The sequence below is a fragment of the Notolepis coatsorum genome, assembly GCF_963971535.1.
Source record: "Notolepis coatsorum genome assembly, chromosome: 5".
Taxonomy (NCBI): Eukaryota; Metazoa; Chordata; class Actinopteri; order Aulopiformes; family Paralepididae; genus Notolepis; species Notolepis coatsorum.
The window spans coordinates 132,026,440-132,040,924 of record NC_140169.1 but is presented as its reverse complement, the minus strand read 5'-3'; the positions used below and the strand labels follow the sequence as shown (position 1 = coordinate 132,040,924).

At 41.4% G+C, this 14,485-nt stretch overlaps 2 protein-coding genes across 3 annotated transcripts in view; both read left to right on the top strand.

The window, feature by feature from the left end:
* Positions 1-6,325, top strand: part of rnf8 (ring finger protein 8, E3 ubiquitin protein ligase) — a 50,874-nt gene extending 44,549 nt beyond the window's left edge. The window contains exon 9 of one of the 2 annotated variants that reach the window (XM_084314629.1): positions 5,917-6,325. In XM_084314629.1, coding sequence (XP_084170755.1) covers positions 5,917-6,116 — 200 coding nt within the window. In that variant the 3' untranslated portion in view covers positions 6,117-6,325. The remainder of the gene's footprint in view (positions 1-5,916) is intronic. The other variant, XM_084314630.1, reaches the window with a different exon arrangement.
* Positions 1-14,485, top strand: part of LOC311228354 (phospholipase B1, membrane-associated-like) — a gene marked incomplete at both ends in the record, with an annotated part of 540,482 nt that overhangs the window by 160,578 nt on the left and 365,419 nt on the right. The window lies entirely within an intron of this gene.

Here is a 14,485-nt window from a genome sequence, read left to right as displayed (position 1 = left end):
CTCCATGTCCGATATCTTTGTCTCCATCTGTTCTTGTTTTTGAATCGCACATGTTAATACCTTGTGTATCTCTGTGTTCCATTCCTCCGCTTGCGCCGTTCTAGTCTGTAACTCGGTCACGTTTCTGTCCTGTTCCGCCATCTTCTCATCCACCCTTTTGAGTTCTGTATTCATTTCACCTCTGAAGTCCTCCTGTTCCTTCCTCAATTCTTCCCGTAACTTCCCAATATCGTTCCTTATCGTGTCCGTGTTCAGTTTTATCGCCGCTATTGGTCTCCAATATCCCGGCCTGCATGACCACGGCCCATCCTGGCAGTCCCGTGTCTGCCTCAGCGGGACCTCCCCCTTCTTTCGCCTGTCCCTTCTCGGCTTCGCTTCGGGGGCTGTTTCTTCAAATTCTCCTCTTCTCGTGTGCTCTCCATTTCTCTTTCCTTCACAATCGTTATCTCTTCCTTACTTCTCGTGTGCATCTTATATTTTTAATCACTTTTCGGGTCTCTATTTATCCGTTTTTTCGCTCATTTGACCAGGAGCTCTACCGCACGTGTGTTACCCGTCTGCTCTCATACCGGAAGTCTCGAAAAGCCCTCGTTTTCAAGGAAAATATAAATATTCCATGATAATCGCCCTTTACTGGAATATTCTAGAATACACAAACGTTGTCATTTTTCGGCCTATTTATGAATCGTTTTCAAATAAACGCTAGATTATCGATAGTATATGTGTACGTATGCACGCTATATAGGCGATCTGAAAAATCGATTCACTGATTTCCTCAAAGCGATCGCCCAGTCGCCCACACACACACACACACACACACACACACAGGGTGAACACTGAGATCTCAGCGAATACAACTCTGATTATCCCAAGACTTGTAAAATAGATTCCTTACCTCAGATCAGATGTTCTCCAAAAAGATCATTCCAATTCCTGATCGCCATTCCAAAAATCGATAGTTTTTAATGATCCAACGCTACATACTGTACATATGTATTCCACGCTGTTCTGAGGCTCCACAATGAATCCGATCGGCTCGGGTTACATGCCTGAGAAGTAAAATGTGGATTCCGGATTTTTCTTTTCTCATCTATTTTCATTCAGTCCATTCCAAAAGGGTGCATTACCATCTGGGAGACGATAGGGGGCGGTTTTTTCCACATCTGAGCTCCTACAGGGGCTGCATACCAACGGGAGACTCTGTTGATGAAATATGAATTCAGATCGCTAATAAAAAAATAAAACGATAATTGTCGTCGTGGGCATTCAGGCATTGGGCTGATAAAACGTCTTATCACGTTTTGGGCATTGAAAGTGTTAAGTGATGTAGCGTTTCTTTTTCAAATGTAGCCAAGAGTAAAGACCCTAACGGCCTAACCCTATCAAAACAGCAGTCAAAAGTATTATTTTTAGCACTACGTTTGTTTACCAATGATTTGGTAAACCCCCCCCCCCTTAGGAAGTGTTATTAGCAAAATATGAGTTTATAAAAATCTCTGCGCATTGCACTGGAAAACGGATGATTTAGACGCGAGGACAGGTAAGCCGCCATGGAATCGTTGTAGTCCTAAGAAAGAGGAGACCCATGGCTTTGGATGGACTACCCAGCTCACACCAGCCGCATACAAACATAGGCCAACCATTTTTCTCAAATATTGACGTGAAAATGATTATATCTCACGGGTCGAACAAACCTCACCGTTATTGCCATAATATACAACGTATATGGTTTCTTTACCTTTCTGTGGACGTCTAGGGAAAAAACACGTTGCAATCCGGTAAATAATGGCGGAGCTATGGACATTATACAAAAGTAACTACTTACAGTAGATTTCATTCACGTTCTTTGCTGCCCTGTAACGGGCACTTGGTGGTTCTAAATCCAGATTTAACTCTGCCATTGGAAAGAGGCAATTTGGGCCGATCCATAGATGTATGACGTGGCCATAATAAGGTCATTTATAGGCCTGATATTCTATATTCCTATTTCAAATGGCATGTGTCCTAATGGCAAAATTCAGTACTGTGTATCTACAAAAAAACCTGTAAATCATCTGCCCTTTGTTAATTTGCTTAGATTTTTTTGTACACTTGATCTCAAGAAGGTGCTGAAAGGGGCGGCTGAGTGGCGCAGTGGGCAAGGCGCTCGCCACTAACGCAGGATATGCTGGTATCGAGCCCAGCTCTTGACGTTGCTACCGGCTTGGCCGGCCGTCATACTAACACAATTGGCAGTGTTAGAGGGTGGGAAAGCCGGTGGGCGGGGATTGGACGTTGTGGACAGCGACTCCTACAGGTCGGTTGGGTGACGCTGGTACGGCGGAAACAGGAAGTAGCGGGGGCAGCGTGAGCCTCCCACGCGTTACTCCTCGCCACTGAGAGTTCGAGCTGTTGCGGTGAAAAGATGCGACAGGCTGCTTCCTCGTGTACCGGAGGGAACACGTGATGCAAGGCTTCTATCCTCACTACAGCCGACCAGTGGGAGGCATAGTCTAGCAATGTTCAAGACGGGGGAGGGAAGAATTGGAAATACGAAATTGGGATGGGAGAAAAATAGAAAATGAGGAGAAAAAGTGGATAAAAAAAAGAAGGTGCTGAAAGTCACTTTTGGTCAATGTTAGCATGGTGTTATTCACCATCAAAGATGGATTTCTTTTTGATAATTTTATTCTCCTTTGGTTCATTTACAATTTACTTAAGCATAGTAACAGACACAATATTTTAACATGCAAATGGACCTTGTAGAAGTGGAGCAATCTTCCATTTACTCAGGTATGTACTTTTAGGTGAATTTTCTGAAAATATGGCTAGAGGTTAACTCATTCACTGCCAACGACGAGTATACTCGTTATTGGCCGCATCGTTGGATACCAACAACGAGTATACTCGTTATTTGATCGTTATTTCTTTTATTTGCTATTTCCATTCATAATCCATCCAGGAAGGCTCTGTTACCATAGGGAATGAGTCTGAGATTGCAAAAGTCCAATACCGCTGCCTGGTGGTATGCAGCCGATGTTGCACTCCCTTTGAGACTCTGTGTATGGGTCTGTGCGTCGATGAAATTCCTCCACGCCTGGACCAAGGGCTTCACCCGATCGCATTGAATAGTTTTTTGGACCCCTGATTCATTATGCTGTGGTGGGTTATGTCGTGGCCCAAATTAGGGATGCACGATAATTATCGGGCCGATATCAGCTATTATGACGTCATCCCGATAAACCCTATAAAATTATTGATAGCTCTGATACATTTTTTTTTTTTTTTTTTTTTTTTACACTTTTTTTAAACTTTTTTTCTTTTCATGTCAATGTTCACACGCACAATATATGCTTACTTAGGATTTGACTTGATTCAACAACAAAGCAGTCTGGGCAATGGCAAGCCGAAAACGGTCGAAAATGTGGTTATTTGAAGTTTGGATTCTTTTTTTCACAACTGAGGTAGGTAGATTTTTTAGAGACTAAAGTACAGAAAAAAGGTACCGTTGGGTTCCGGTATCGATTCACAGGTACCGGTACCCATCCCTACTGACAAAGCACAATACCTGTTGGTTTTTAGTTCACTCATTGTTCAGGGAAACACATTGTTAATGACATTGACGGATTGTGAATTTTGTGATTGACTCAAATTATATTTATTTGGAAAAATAAATAGTCACTTTATTTGAAGAGTCAAAACTGTTCTCTTGGCTTTGTTTTGTTCATAGTAGTAACGCTCATGTCATGATAAATCTGGTTAGGTCAAAACTACAGGAATATACATAAAAAAAAATATTATAATACAATAAATATATATATATCGGTTATCGGTATCGACCTTGAGGAGCATAAAGTTATCTGTATCGATATCGTGCACCCCTAGCCCAAATGGACATACGATCTACCAGATGGCAATCAAATAATTGGAATATTCTTTCTGGAATCACACCGGCCACAGGTAAGAGCAATTTAATGTCGATTTCAAAGGCTTGATTGTGCCTTGTTTTCATAGCCATCGGCCTGATCAGCGTATGCTGATTATTGACAATCAATTAATCAGAAATGACCCCCCCCCCTTTCATGCATTCATGATGGAACATAATACCGATCATAGACATTTGAATTTTTAAGTGTAGAGTGTGTAGGGACGAAATGCCAATGGATTTAATATAATGCACGTATTGGGCTATTACTAGCCTCCCAGGAATGACCCTAAACCACTCTAAAACCATACTTATATTCACCACGGAATAAAACGGGAATGTATGGATGGAAAAATTTGACTATGGGCCATAGTATTGCATCCATAGCTATAATATAGAAAATATTATAGCCCTGCAAACAAGGTGACCAACCCCATTGGTTTAATGCGTGGCAGCACATAGACATATCCCGTTCCCAGCGTGGCAGAGAAAGAGTTAACATGCATGAGATGTAAACAAAGTGGAGAGTACAAAAATAGGATTTAGCAAACTCTATGATGACATATTCTGCTTTATGAGTAAATGTATTCTGCTTTTAGATGATGGAAAACCAATAGAAAACTATTTATTTGGGAGGTAATGTGATTATAAACAAACAAGTTGTTTACTTTATTGTTTACTATATTTATTCATACACATTTGCACTACATTTTAAACCCCCAATATATTAACACATACATTTTATGTTTTGTAGATGGAAAATACGTTTTTTTGTATATATATTTTTTTGTATCCACTTTTTCTCCTTTTTTTCAAATGTTCTCCCATCCCAATTTAGTCGTGCCAATTCTCCCAACCCCTGTCTTGATCGTTGATCGCATGTGCCCCCCACTGGCAGGTTGTAGGGAGGATAGAAGCCCATCGCATGTCCCCTCCGATACATGTGTAGGCAGCCAGTCGCATCTTTTCACCTGCCAGCGCGGACTCTCATTTGGCGAGGAGTAACGTGTAGGAGGCTCACACTGCCCCCGCCATTTTCCTGTCTCTGCTGTGCAAGCGCCCCAACCGACCAGATTACCACCCATCGACTTCCCACCCGCTAACTCTGCCAATTGAGTTAGTATGACGGCCGGCCCAAGCCGGAGGCAACGCCGACAGCCGGATTCGATACCGGTGTCTCATGCGTTGATGATGAGCACAATGTCCGCTGCACCACCCAGCCGCCCTGTTTTTTATTTTTTTTTGTAATTTTCTTAGTGTATTGTACATCAGAATGGGTCAGTTTTACACCAGTGTTCACGAACATTACCAATTTAAACCAACCCTTTACACCCAAAATACAGCAAATGCAACTTAAAGACATATTTACGAGTCCTTTTTGATGGCCCAGAAAGAAAAGCTGTAGGTCCCATGAATTTGCTGCAGCTGCCTGTTTTTTTCCCCTTTTTATTTAATTTGTTATTATTTATAAAAAATTATTATAAAAATACTTACCGGTTATCGAGTGTTAGTCATTGTATCAAGAGCTCAGTCAATCAACAAGAGAATGATATACAGTGAGCATTTTTAGTTCAGTACTAAAAAAAAAGTTTATTCCCACACGCTTTGAGAATCTCTCAATGCATACATTGGGGAACTAGATATAGACTATCCATCTTCACACAAAGTGTTTATACAGGACTATTGGCATGCGCACACCCTTGTTTTTGCAAAGGATTTGCGATTGCCCATTGTCTGCTATTGTAGCCCAGTGAGAGCCTGTGGGAAATTGTAGATAGTTCAATACTGGACCGATCAGTGAAATGATGGTCTCTATGTGTCAGGTACAGACTGCGAATAGGGTCTAACGTCCACAATAGCGAAGTTAGCCTTTTAACAGGTAAAATGCAGATCAGAAGTTCCTGGGGAAATCTATTGTGACTCATTTGATCTCAGGTCTGTTAGGGGATTTTAACCCGGTGCAGCAGTGTAAAGAGGGTATTGACCGGGGTGTGTCTTTCTGTGTTCTCCAGCAGCCAAACCTGAGGAGGTGATGGTGATCCATGATGATGACAGCAGCAGCAGTGACAGCAGTAGCAGTGACAGCAGTAGCCACGAGGAGAGTGACCGCTTTAGGGACCCGACTGGCCGCTATTTGGACCCGAGCAGTAGCAGTGACAGCAGTAGCCACGAGGAGAGTGGCCGCTATTGGGACCGGAGCCACAGACTCTAGCGAAGATGTCTTTGACGTTTAGCCCGTGTTGTTTTGGGTGGGTCATATGACTTTATTATTTTTTATTTTGACTAAGTTGAAACAATTGACTTAGTAATCAAAACCTCACCCTCTTTTCTTGAGGTTCAAAGTTCGTTCAAGTTGAGTAGTATTTATTTTTCTACACTACTGCTAATTACATTTCTTTTGTTTTTTTAATAAATGATTGCAAAGTATATTTTTCTGTGCCGTTTGTTCAGTTAGATTACCTTGATCTGTCAAAGATGAAACCAGTAGTTACCTTTTCACCCAATCAAGTTAAATCCAAACAATAATTAGGCCAGTTTGTCGTCCAATTGATTTAGATGTGACCAGTTTGAGGAGACATGATTAGACACCAACTCTTGTGGCGAAAAACCTGCAAAGAAACATGACTTTGGGGGGAAAGTCTCATTGATTGAATTTTTCACCTCACTTGGCATTATAACTGATAATATCATCAATTAGGCACAAGATGGCACCGGTGAAGCTAGACACTCTTAATAGTGCTTTGAGCGGTGAAGAAAAAGCGGGTGTTTGGTGTAGCTCATGTTTTGTTTTGTTTTGTTTTTATTTCTTTTTGCGCAAGATTCATTTGGCAAGAAACTGGTTTAAATTATCTTTGTGTAATCTTAAACATTTGAGAATCTTGACTGCCATACGCATGGCTTTCTATATCCTTACATAAGATAAGATATGCCTTTATTGATCCCATTGGGGAAATTCAGGCATCATAGCAGCATGGCCAGGGGGGGAGGGGAGGTATGGGCAGGGTAATAGTAGAATACATAATTGGGAGGTGTAGTCTGACGTCACTGGTTGTTCCACCCGTATAGGGATTCATCATTGGGAAAATGGATTATCGGCTATTGTAACAATTCTGCCGCATGGAAATTGACAAGCTTCCATTTTTGCACAAAATGAGTTCCCTTCTACCACTAACATTATTGTTTAAGCATTTTTGGTTGAAATAAAGGTAGTTATAAGGTTTTTAATTTGTCGTAAAAGAATAACTACATTTACCAGTAGGCAGCCTGTTGTTGAGTGCTGTCGCCTAATCCACGTCACGGCAAGCTGATACCAAGCTAGCTAACGTTAATGCTAAACGTACTAGACATTAGCAATGTCTACTGTCGTGAACCATTTTAAATCGGGGCATGTAGAGGAGTTTTGGGAACGAGTAAAATGTGCAGGTCCTCTTCTCAGACCTGTGGTTACACTCTGGGGCAAAGCACTGCACGCATCATGCCGGCTAGCAAGCTAGCTAGCTACACGTCACGGCCCGCTGATACCACGATAGCTACAGTAACTAACGTTAACGTTACAAGCTCAAAAACCTTATAACTACTACTGTCGTGTCCATAAGTTCCCTGGCAGAATACTTTGTTTGTGAGGACAAAAGTATACAAAGAGGAGAGAACCATTTTAAATCGGGGCATGTAGAGGAGTTTCGGGAATGGCTAGCTAGCTACTAACGTTATGTAAAAAACAATAACGTTATAAACTATACACTATGTACAACGAAATTTACATTAGTATTTACAGTGATTTAATATGCAGCGAATACAAATAATGATAACGTGGTTGTTGCTTTTAGAAATGGTGGTTGGCTTCATCTGATTAATGGTTATCACCAGAGAGATACTAGACACAGATTCAGGGTCAGTTATTTCCCATTATACGAATTGTTAAGCTTATGGAATGTAAGGGAAATCTGATCCTAGGTCTGCGACTAAAGCCAGGAGTCTACGCTGTGGTGACATCAGTCAGCAGCGCCAAAATGGCAGTGTAGTTTCCCAGTGAACGAAAACATAAACGTTGTTATTTTGCTACCTTTACGATTAATTGCGAATATTTTCATGTTGAGCTATAGATTGTGGATGAATACGCACAGAAAGGTACACCATGCCAATGTCCATGCTTTATTTGTTTTAACCGAGCCGATTTTGAAATGGGCAATGGGGAAATACATTAAGTGGAACAGGAAAAAACTAAAATTACGTAACCACTACACTACAGGCAATACAATTATAGTACAGTCGAAAATGAAAACTGGGCAGTGTAAACAATATAATTAACTGAATATACGCATATGAGCAAGTAGGCAGTGTAATCAAGGTACAGATGAGGGTCTGTATGCCCTATCAGTTATATTATATACATTACAATAAATATGGTTACAATAAACACTAGAATCTAAATGTATACTATGAGTAAGTAAGTATACAGTATACACAGGTGCAGTATACATAAGGTACGTATGGCGTCAACATACAGTTTATTTTCACTTAAAGGCCCAATCAGTGATACTAATGGGTACAATATGGGTATTTTTTGTGGTTCTTTTTATGTTGGTAATTTTTGCAGAGGAGTAAAATAGACATACAGGCCTATATTATGACAATGGGATCAAATAGCTTAATGTCTATCAACAGATCCAACTCTTCAAGAATATATGCAAATATGCCTGCCATTATTATGGTAAAAAATCTAACATAACATTCAGCCACTAGATGTCACACCAGCATGTCATTTAGCCAATCGTGTGCATTCCATGTGGGGAAAATGGGATGTCAGGAGGGTATACATACCTGCAACATGTAAACGACAATAATTTTGGACCTGCCAAATTTTTTATGATCAATTCATTAATCAATCAAAGAAATTGTGGGTGGAAGCAATACTTTTCTAAAAGCTCTGGATGTATTATTTATTTAAAAAAATAAATATAATATATATTATTAACTCAAGATGTTATTTATAGCACCTTTTTTAAGTATAAAAAAATAGATTATTATTTTTGAATCACAGATTATCACTGCGCTGTGACATTTCCTTCTTAAGCTTTTCCTTTTCTAACTACACCTGGGAAAGCAAAGTGTCGCCTCATCATGGCAGTGGTGCATGTCGAAGGTACCTCTCTTGCCTAGAGTCCCCCCCCCCCCCCCCCCTGATCTGAAATCGCGACCTCCTATCAATTCTTTGGTAATGGCGCGCATACAGGGATGTTGCCTAGCAACTAATCCTTGTGCTGTGAAAGCAAATGGAGGTGTGATTGGCTGCACCGTCTCCCAACAGACTCTCTTAAACGGATGGGTGCTCTTATGTAGGTGCTTGAATTCCCTAATGCTTTGTTCTAGAAGGCGACAATGAAGCTTCTAAGAGAATATTAATTCCATCATAAACTAAGATGACGTGTATTACATTTTCCAATGCCAAAGCTTTTTTTCTATTTTGAAATGGGCCGACAGGGAGATCTCTGCAACCAGTATTCTACTTGTCTTGTGGTCTGTATGGCGTTGAAAGGGGGCATAACAGATGAGCAATTATGTAAATTTGTTGACATTCCAATGAGAACCAGGTTGAATTCCGTGAGCAACAGAACTTTGCTCTGCCTCTGTTGTAAATACAACACTGTTGAAACAAACGCAGTCAAGCAGAATATCCTTGTTCTACCAAATTATCAGTGGCATTCAGAACCTATTTCCCTTTTCACCAAAGACTGCTAATAATAATATCAAATAATTATTAAACCATGAAATAATGTTTGACGGCTGCCTTTTTACACGTCTAAGCATTAACGGGTCCTCTGTAGAACCAAGTTAATCTCTCGAGTCATGGCTGCCTCATGGCACACTATGGGTTTTCGAACTGATCATTAGATTTCACTTGCAGTTTGGAGAAGATGCAGGCGTACTTGACACAGTGATTCACCCCGTCGGGCTTCGCACGCAGTGTGCACTCCAGCAGCAGCAGCTTCCTCAAGTGCGCTCGGCCTACTGGGCTGTGGATGGCTGATGTCACACCAGTCCATTACAGCGGGAGAGCGAGGGAAGCGTGTGTCTGTCGGGCTGTATTACACTGGGCTGATCGTGATGGACTCTCTCAGGGCTACATGCAGTGCCACCTTCCCTCGCTCCTCCAGCCTCATCCACAAGCTTCCTCCATGATGGGTCATGATGTCAGTAACGTCTCTCTTCATGTTTAGGGTTGCCTGTATTGTCTTTGTGACAGTGAAAACATGATTACTATGTGAGTACATCAATTTATACCCCCCCCCCCCCCCCCCCCCCTGTTGCTTCTCTGTTGAGAACGTTGTTTGTATTCTGTAGGCCGAGACTGCATACTCGTAACTTATTTGAACATAGGCTAGCTAGTCTGTTGTTGTGTGTTGCTGGTTGATGTGACTTGGCTATTGATTTTTCCAAGCACCGGATATTTTTCGCATAGTTACTTACGTGCAGTCTTTGCAGTGGAAATGGCAGACTTTCAAAGTCATAACATGCGCGACATGTAATCAAAAAAGTCAACCAACGAACAAGATTCTTGTACCGAATCTCCTCTCTGGTAAACAAGAATACCCTGAAGACTCTAACAGGAGCACTAATTCAAGGGTACTATGACTATGCCTGCACCTCATGGTACCAAAGCACCTCAAAGGCACTAAAAACAAGATTACAAACATCACAAAACAAACTGGTCAGACTACTTCTTAACCTCACTCCTAAAACCCACCTCACCCCTGCCCACTTTGACAACCTAGGATGGCTTAGAGTAGAAGACGGTACAGCAACTTGCAATGGGCCTGGTCTACAAGATACACTACACCACTAAGGTACCCATGTACATGTCAAAATACTTCCCAAAGGTCAGTGAATACCACAACCACAACACCAGAGTGAGCTCCACGAATCATGTTAAACCCAGATTCGGCTCAAACAAGGGACTAAACACGTTTCGCAGTTATGCCACATCAATGTGGAACACCCTACCCACAGCTGTAAAGGAATGTGAATCACTACCCACCTTCAAAACTGCTCTTAAAGAGCACCTACGGGAGGCTGCAATTCGAAAACTGGCCCCTGTAAATGTCCAAACCCAACCCCCTCCAATGTACAGTTTCCCCACCCCACCTACCCAACCCCCTCCAATGTACAGTTCCCCCCCCACCCCACCCCACCTACTCAACCCCCACCCCACCTACCCAATCACCTCCAATGTACATTTTCTTCCCCCTCAAATGTATATACTCTCAAATGTATATAATGTATATACCGTACTATCTTCTTAGAAACTGTCTATTAATCAGAGTTACCAACGCCAGGGTCTATATGATGGGCGTTGTACTCTTAAACAGTACTGTATATTTATAGATCTGGTATGTCATAAATGTCTGGATGTAACAGTACTGTCTATCTGTATGTCATGTATGTAATATATGTTATGATGAATTGAAAATGGGGGACCCTGATGTAAACAAGACGAAAGTCTTTCTCTGGTCTGCATCCCCTTAACAATTGTGTGTATTGAGCCGTACTGTATTGTACCCATTCTGCAATCTCAATACAATTTTCAATCAATCAATCATGTCGTATAACTAGTGCCCAATGATTGAACGAATCACATTTGAAATATAAATAACTTATCTTAAACCACTGTTCATGAATCTGACTAAGGCCAGGACTCGCCAGTGTGTGTTTCACTCTCATTTGATAAGTTCCAATCTCTCTCTCTCCATGTTTATGGTCGTCTGTATTGTCATTATGACATTATTACTATGTTAGTATATCAATACCTCCCCTATGTTGCTTCTCTGTTGAGAACTTTGTTGGTATTCTGTAGGCCAAGACTGCATACCCATTGTAACTTATTTTAACATAGGCTAGCTAGTCTGTTGTATTAATATAATATCGGCACGCAAAATATTGCGATATATTGCTGTATCGATTTTCCCCCCACCCCACAAACTATTACTCCGTTGGCTTTAACATTTTGAAATGGCATTACATTTGTAAAGAACGCATTAGTAAAGGACTATTTACTATTACCACCATTTACTTGTAAAATACTTGTTTAGGACCTGCAGGGGTGTAAAAAGTACCCAGAAATTAAACTTAAGTCAAAGTATGGGTACCGTCTCAAAATCGTACTCAAGTAAAAGTCAAGAGTATCTGGCTAAAAAAAACACACTTGAGTAAAAGTAAAAAAGTTTCTACTTTTAAATGTACTAAAAAGTCAAAGTAAAAACGTTTTTTTTTTTTTTTTTTTCGGGGCAATGCAATGTTCCATTTCGTCCTCTTCATCATGCGTACTATCGTTTGTGGCCATCTTCTGTAGCTTGTCACTCTGACTGTCTATTCTTCTGATAGCAGGTGTTTAATCAAAGATCCCTGCTTTCTAGTCTTTCACAAGGACCAGCATGGGTATGGGCGGGTTCATTTTCCATTGATGGGGATTTAATTGGCTGTTTTTAAATAAAGTGCGGCCGCAGGATTAATAACGTTAACATTAGTTCGGCCAGAGAAACAAATATACTAATTAAAATAGTTGGACCTGCAAGATTTGTACTTTGTAGGTCTGCATTTTATGTTTTATGTATGTTTTCTCTGAAATGTAATTGAGTAAAAGTACAAGTATACAAACCTAATAATACTCGAGTAAAGTACAAATCCCCAAAAACAGTACTTAAAACTTTCTCTGCCAGCTATTATCCTCATCCTGTAGTAAATGCGCCACGCTTTAAAATATAGGCATTTTCACTGTGCGTTGCAGTGTTTGCAGGGCTATATCCAGTGGTGCGTTGGTCATGGGACGGGGTTGCACACCGTTCAGCCAGGTCTGTGAGCAGGAGCACGCACATGCACGGATGTGCACGCGCGTGCACACAAGAATGTGCTGCACTCAACTCATGCGCCAACTCGCCAAGTACCCACATGGCTACTTTGCATAACAATAGCTCAGGTCGTCAGGTGTTTTCAAATACGCCCTCAGATACATTCACACACAACTTGTGAATGAAATGTTACATTCCATTCCTAGAGGCAATTAGGCATAGTGTTCTGAAGGATCAGATTAAACCGAATATATATATTTATTTATATATATTTAATTGTATTTGTATATCCCCTGATATCCCTTGTATATTCCTTGTACAATATGCATTGAATATCCCTTCTAGTCTACTGAACATCCCATAATAGTCTCCATTCTACCATTGGACGAGACCTTGGTGCCAGGTCGCCATACCCCTCAGACCAGGTTCAATCGTACCGCTCAACATGTATGGACAAGTCCTAGTTCCGCGTAGGAATATGTCTACCGCACCACTAATGGTACTATTTGTTCATAGTGCGTATATATACTGCGCTATTAAAGTAGAGCTTTCTTTTAGTCCAGTTCATTACCCTCCAACAGAGTGACAGACGCAAAAGCCTCCCTGCGAACCACGTGTGGGCAGTAAGGCCAATTCGGCCCAGTATCGGCATTGAGACATCGTGTATATTAATATTTGAATAGTCATATTTGGCACTATATCGTCGAGTTGGACGTATTCTATTAAGCTAATAATAGTCTATTCATATGTAGTGCCTCGTGCGGTAAGAGTTCTATAGTAATCAGCACCCCCATCGTTTCGGGCATCAGCTGGACGCTTATCCAGGGTGGTTGACCCCACGTGAAGCTGCACCCGAGGAGCTCCAGGCCAAAGAGCGAGTGGACCTGTATATTGGATTATTCTACCGACGACGGCTAGCCTTCCCCGGCTTGGATTATGCTTTGAGTACTTTGATTATTCTATGGATAAAGGCCAACACTGCGGTGTGTTGGAAATACCCCCCCCGGAGAGGACGACAGGTGAGAAGACGCTCTACACGACGAGGTCGCCTCACGTCTCTCCATCGTGGACCGGAGGACGCCGGCCACAGAGAGTCCAACTGCTTTCATCTGTGGATCGAGGATCGCTGGGCACCGGGTCGCACGACTGTGGGCTCTCCCAGGATACCCTCGGCCAGACGGGATACAGCCAGACTCTACCCCCCCCCTCCAGCTGTCCTACAAGCAGTCGGAACCTTCCCCTAGTGTATCCAGCTATATAATCATTCAAGTATCATTGCTATTGTTCCCTAAATATTCCAGGTTGTATATTTGCTTCCTGCGCAATCAGAGATTGGACATTCGATATTGATCTATCTACGAATACTCATTTGCCATAAAAGTGCATACTATTTCAAATCATGAATGTAATTAAGTGATCGTTGTACATACCTTTTGCTATGTATTATTATTAAACGCAGACTTTCGACTTGGTACATTTGTGTTGGATCCGTTTCATCAGGTGGGAGTGTTTATCATAATTATTTATACCTAGTACTGGGTGGCCAGAGTCTAAAGTACAAGAGGTAGTGGTAGTAAGTATCATATCTAACAATACAGTCAGGGAATTGTACCCCTCAGTTACAATTGGTCCTTCGAGCCGGAGGGTAATCAGTGTAATATTAATATAGTGTTATTAATATTAAAATGGCCTATGATGAACACTCCACGAAACGATCCTCCTAACCAACAACGCCCGC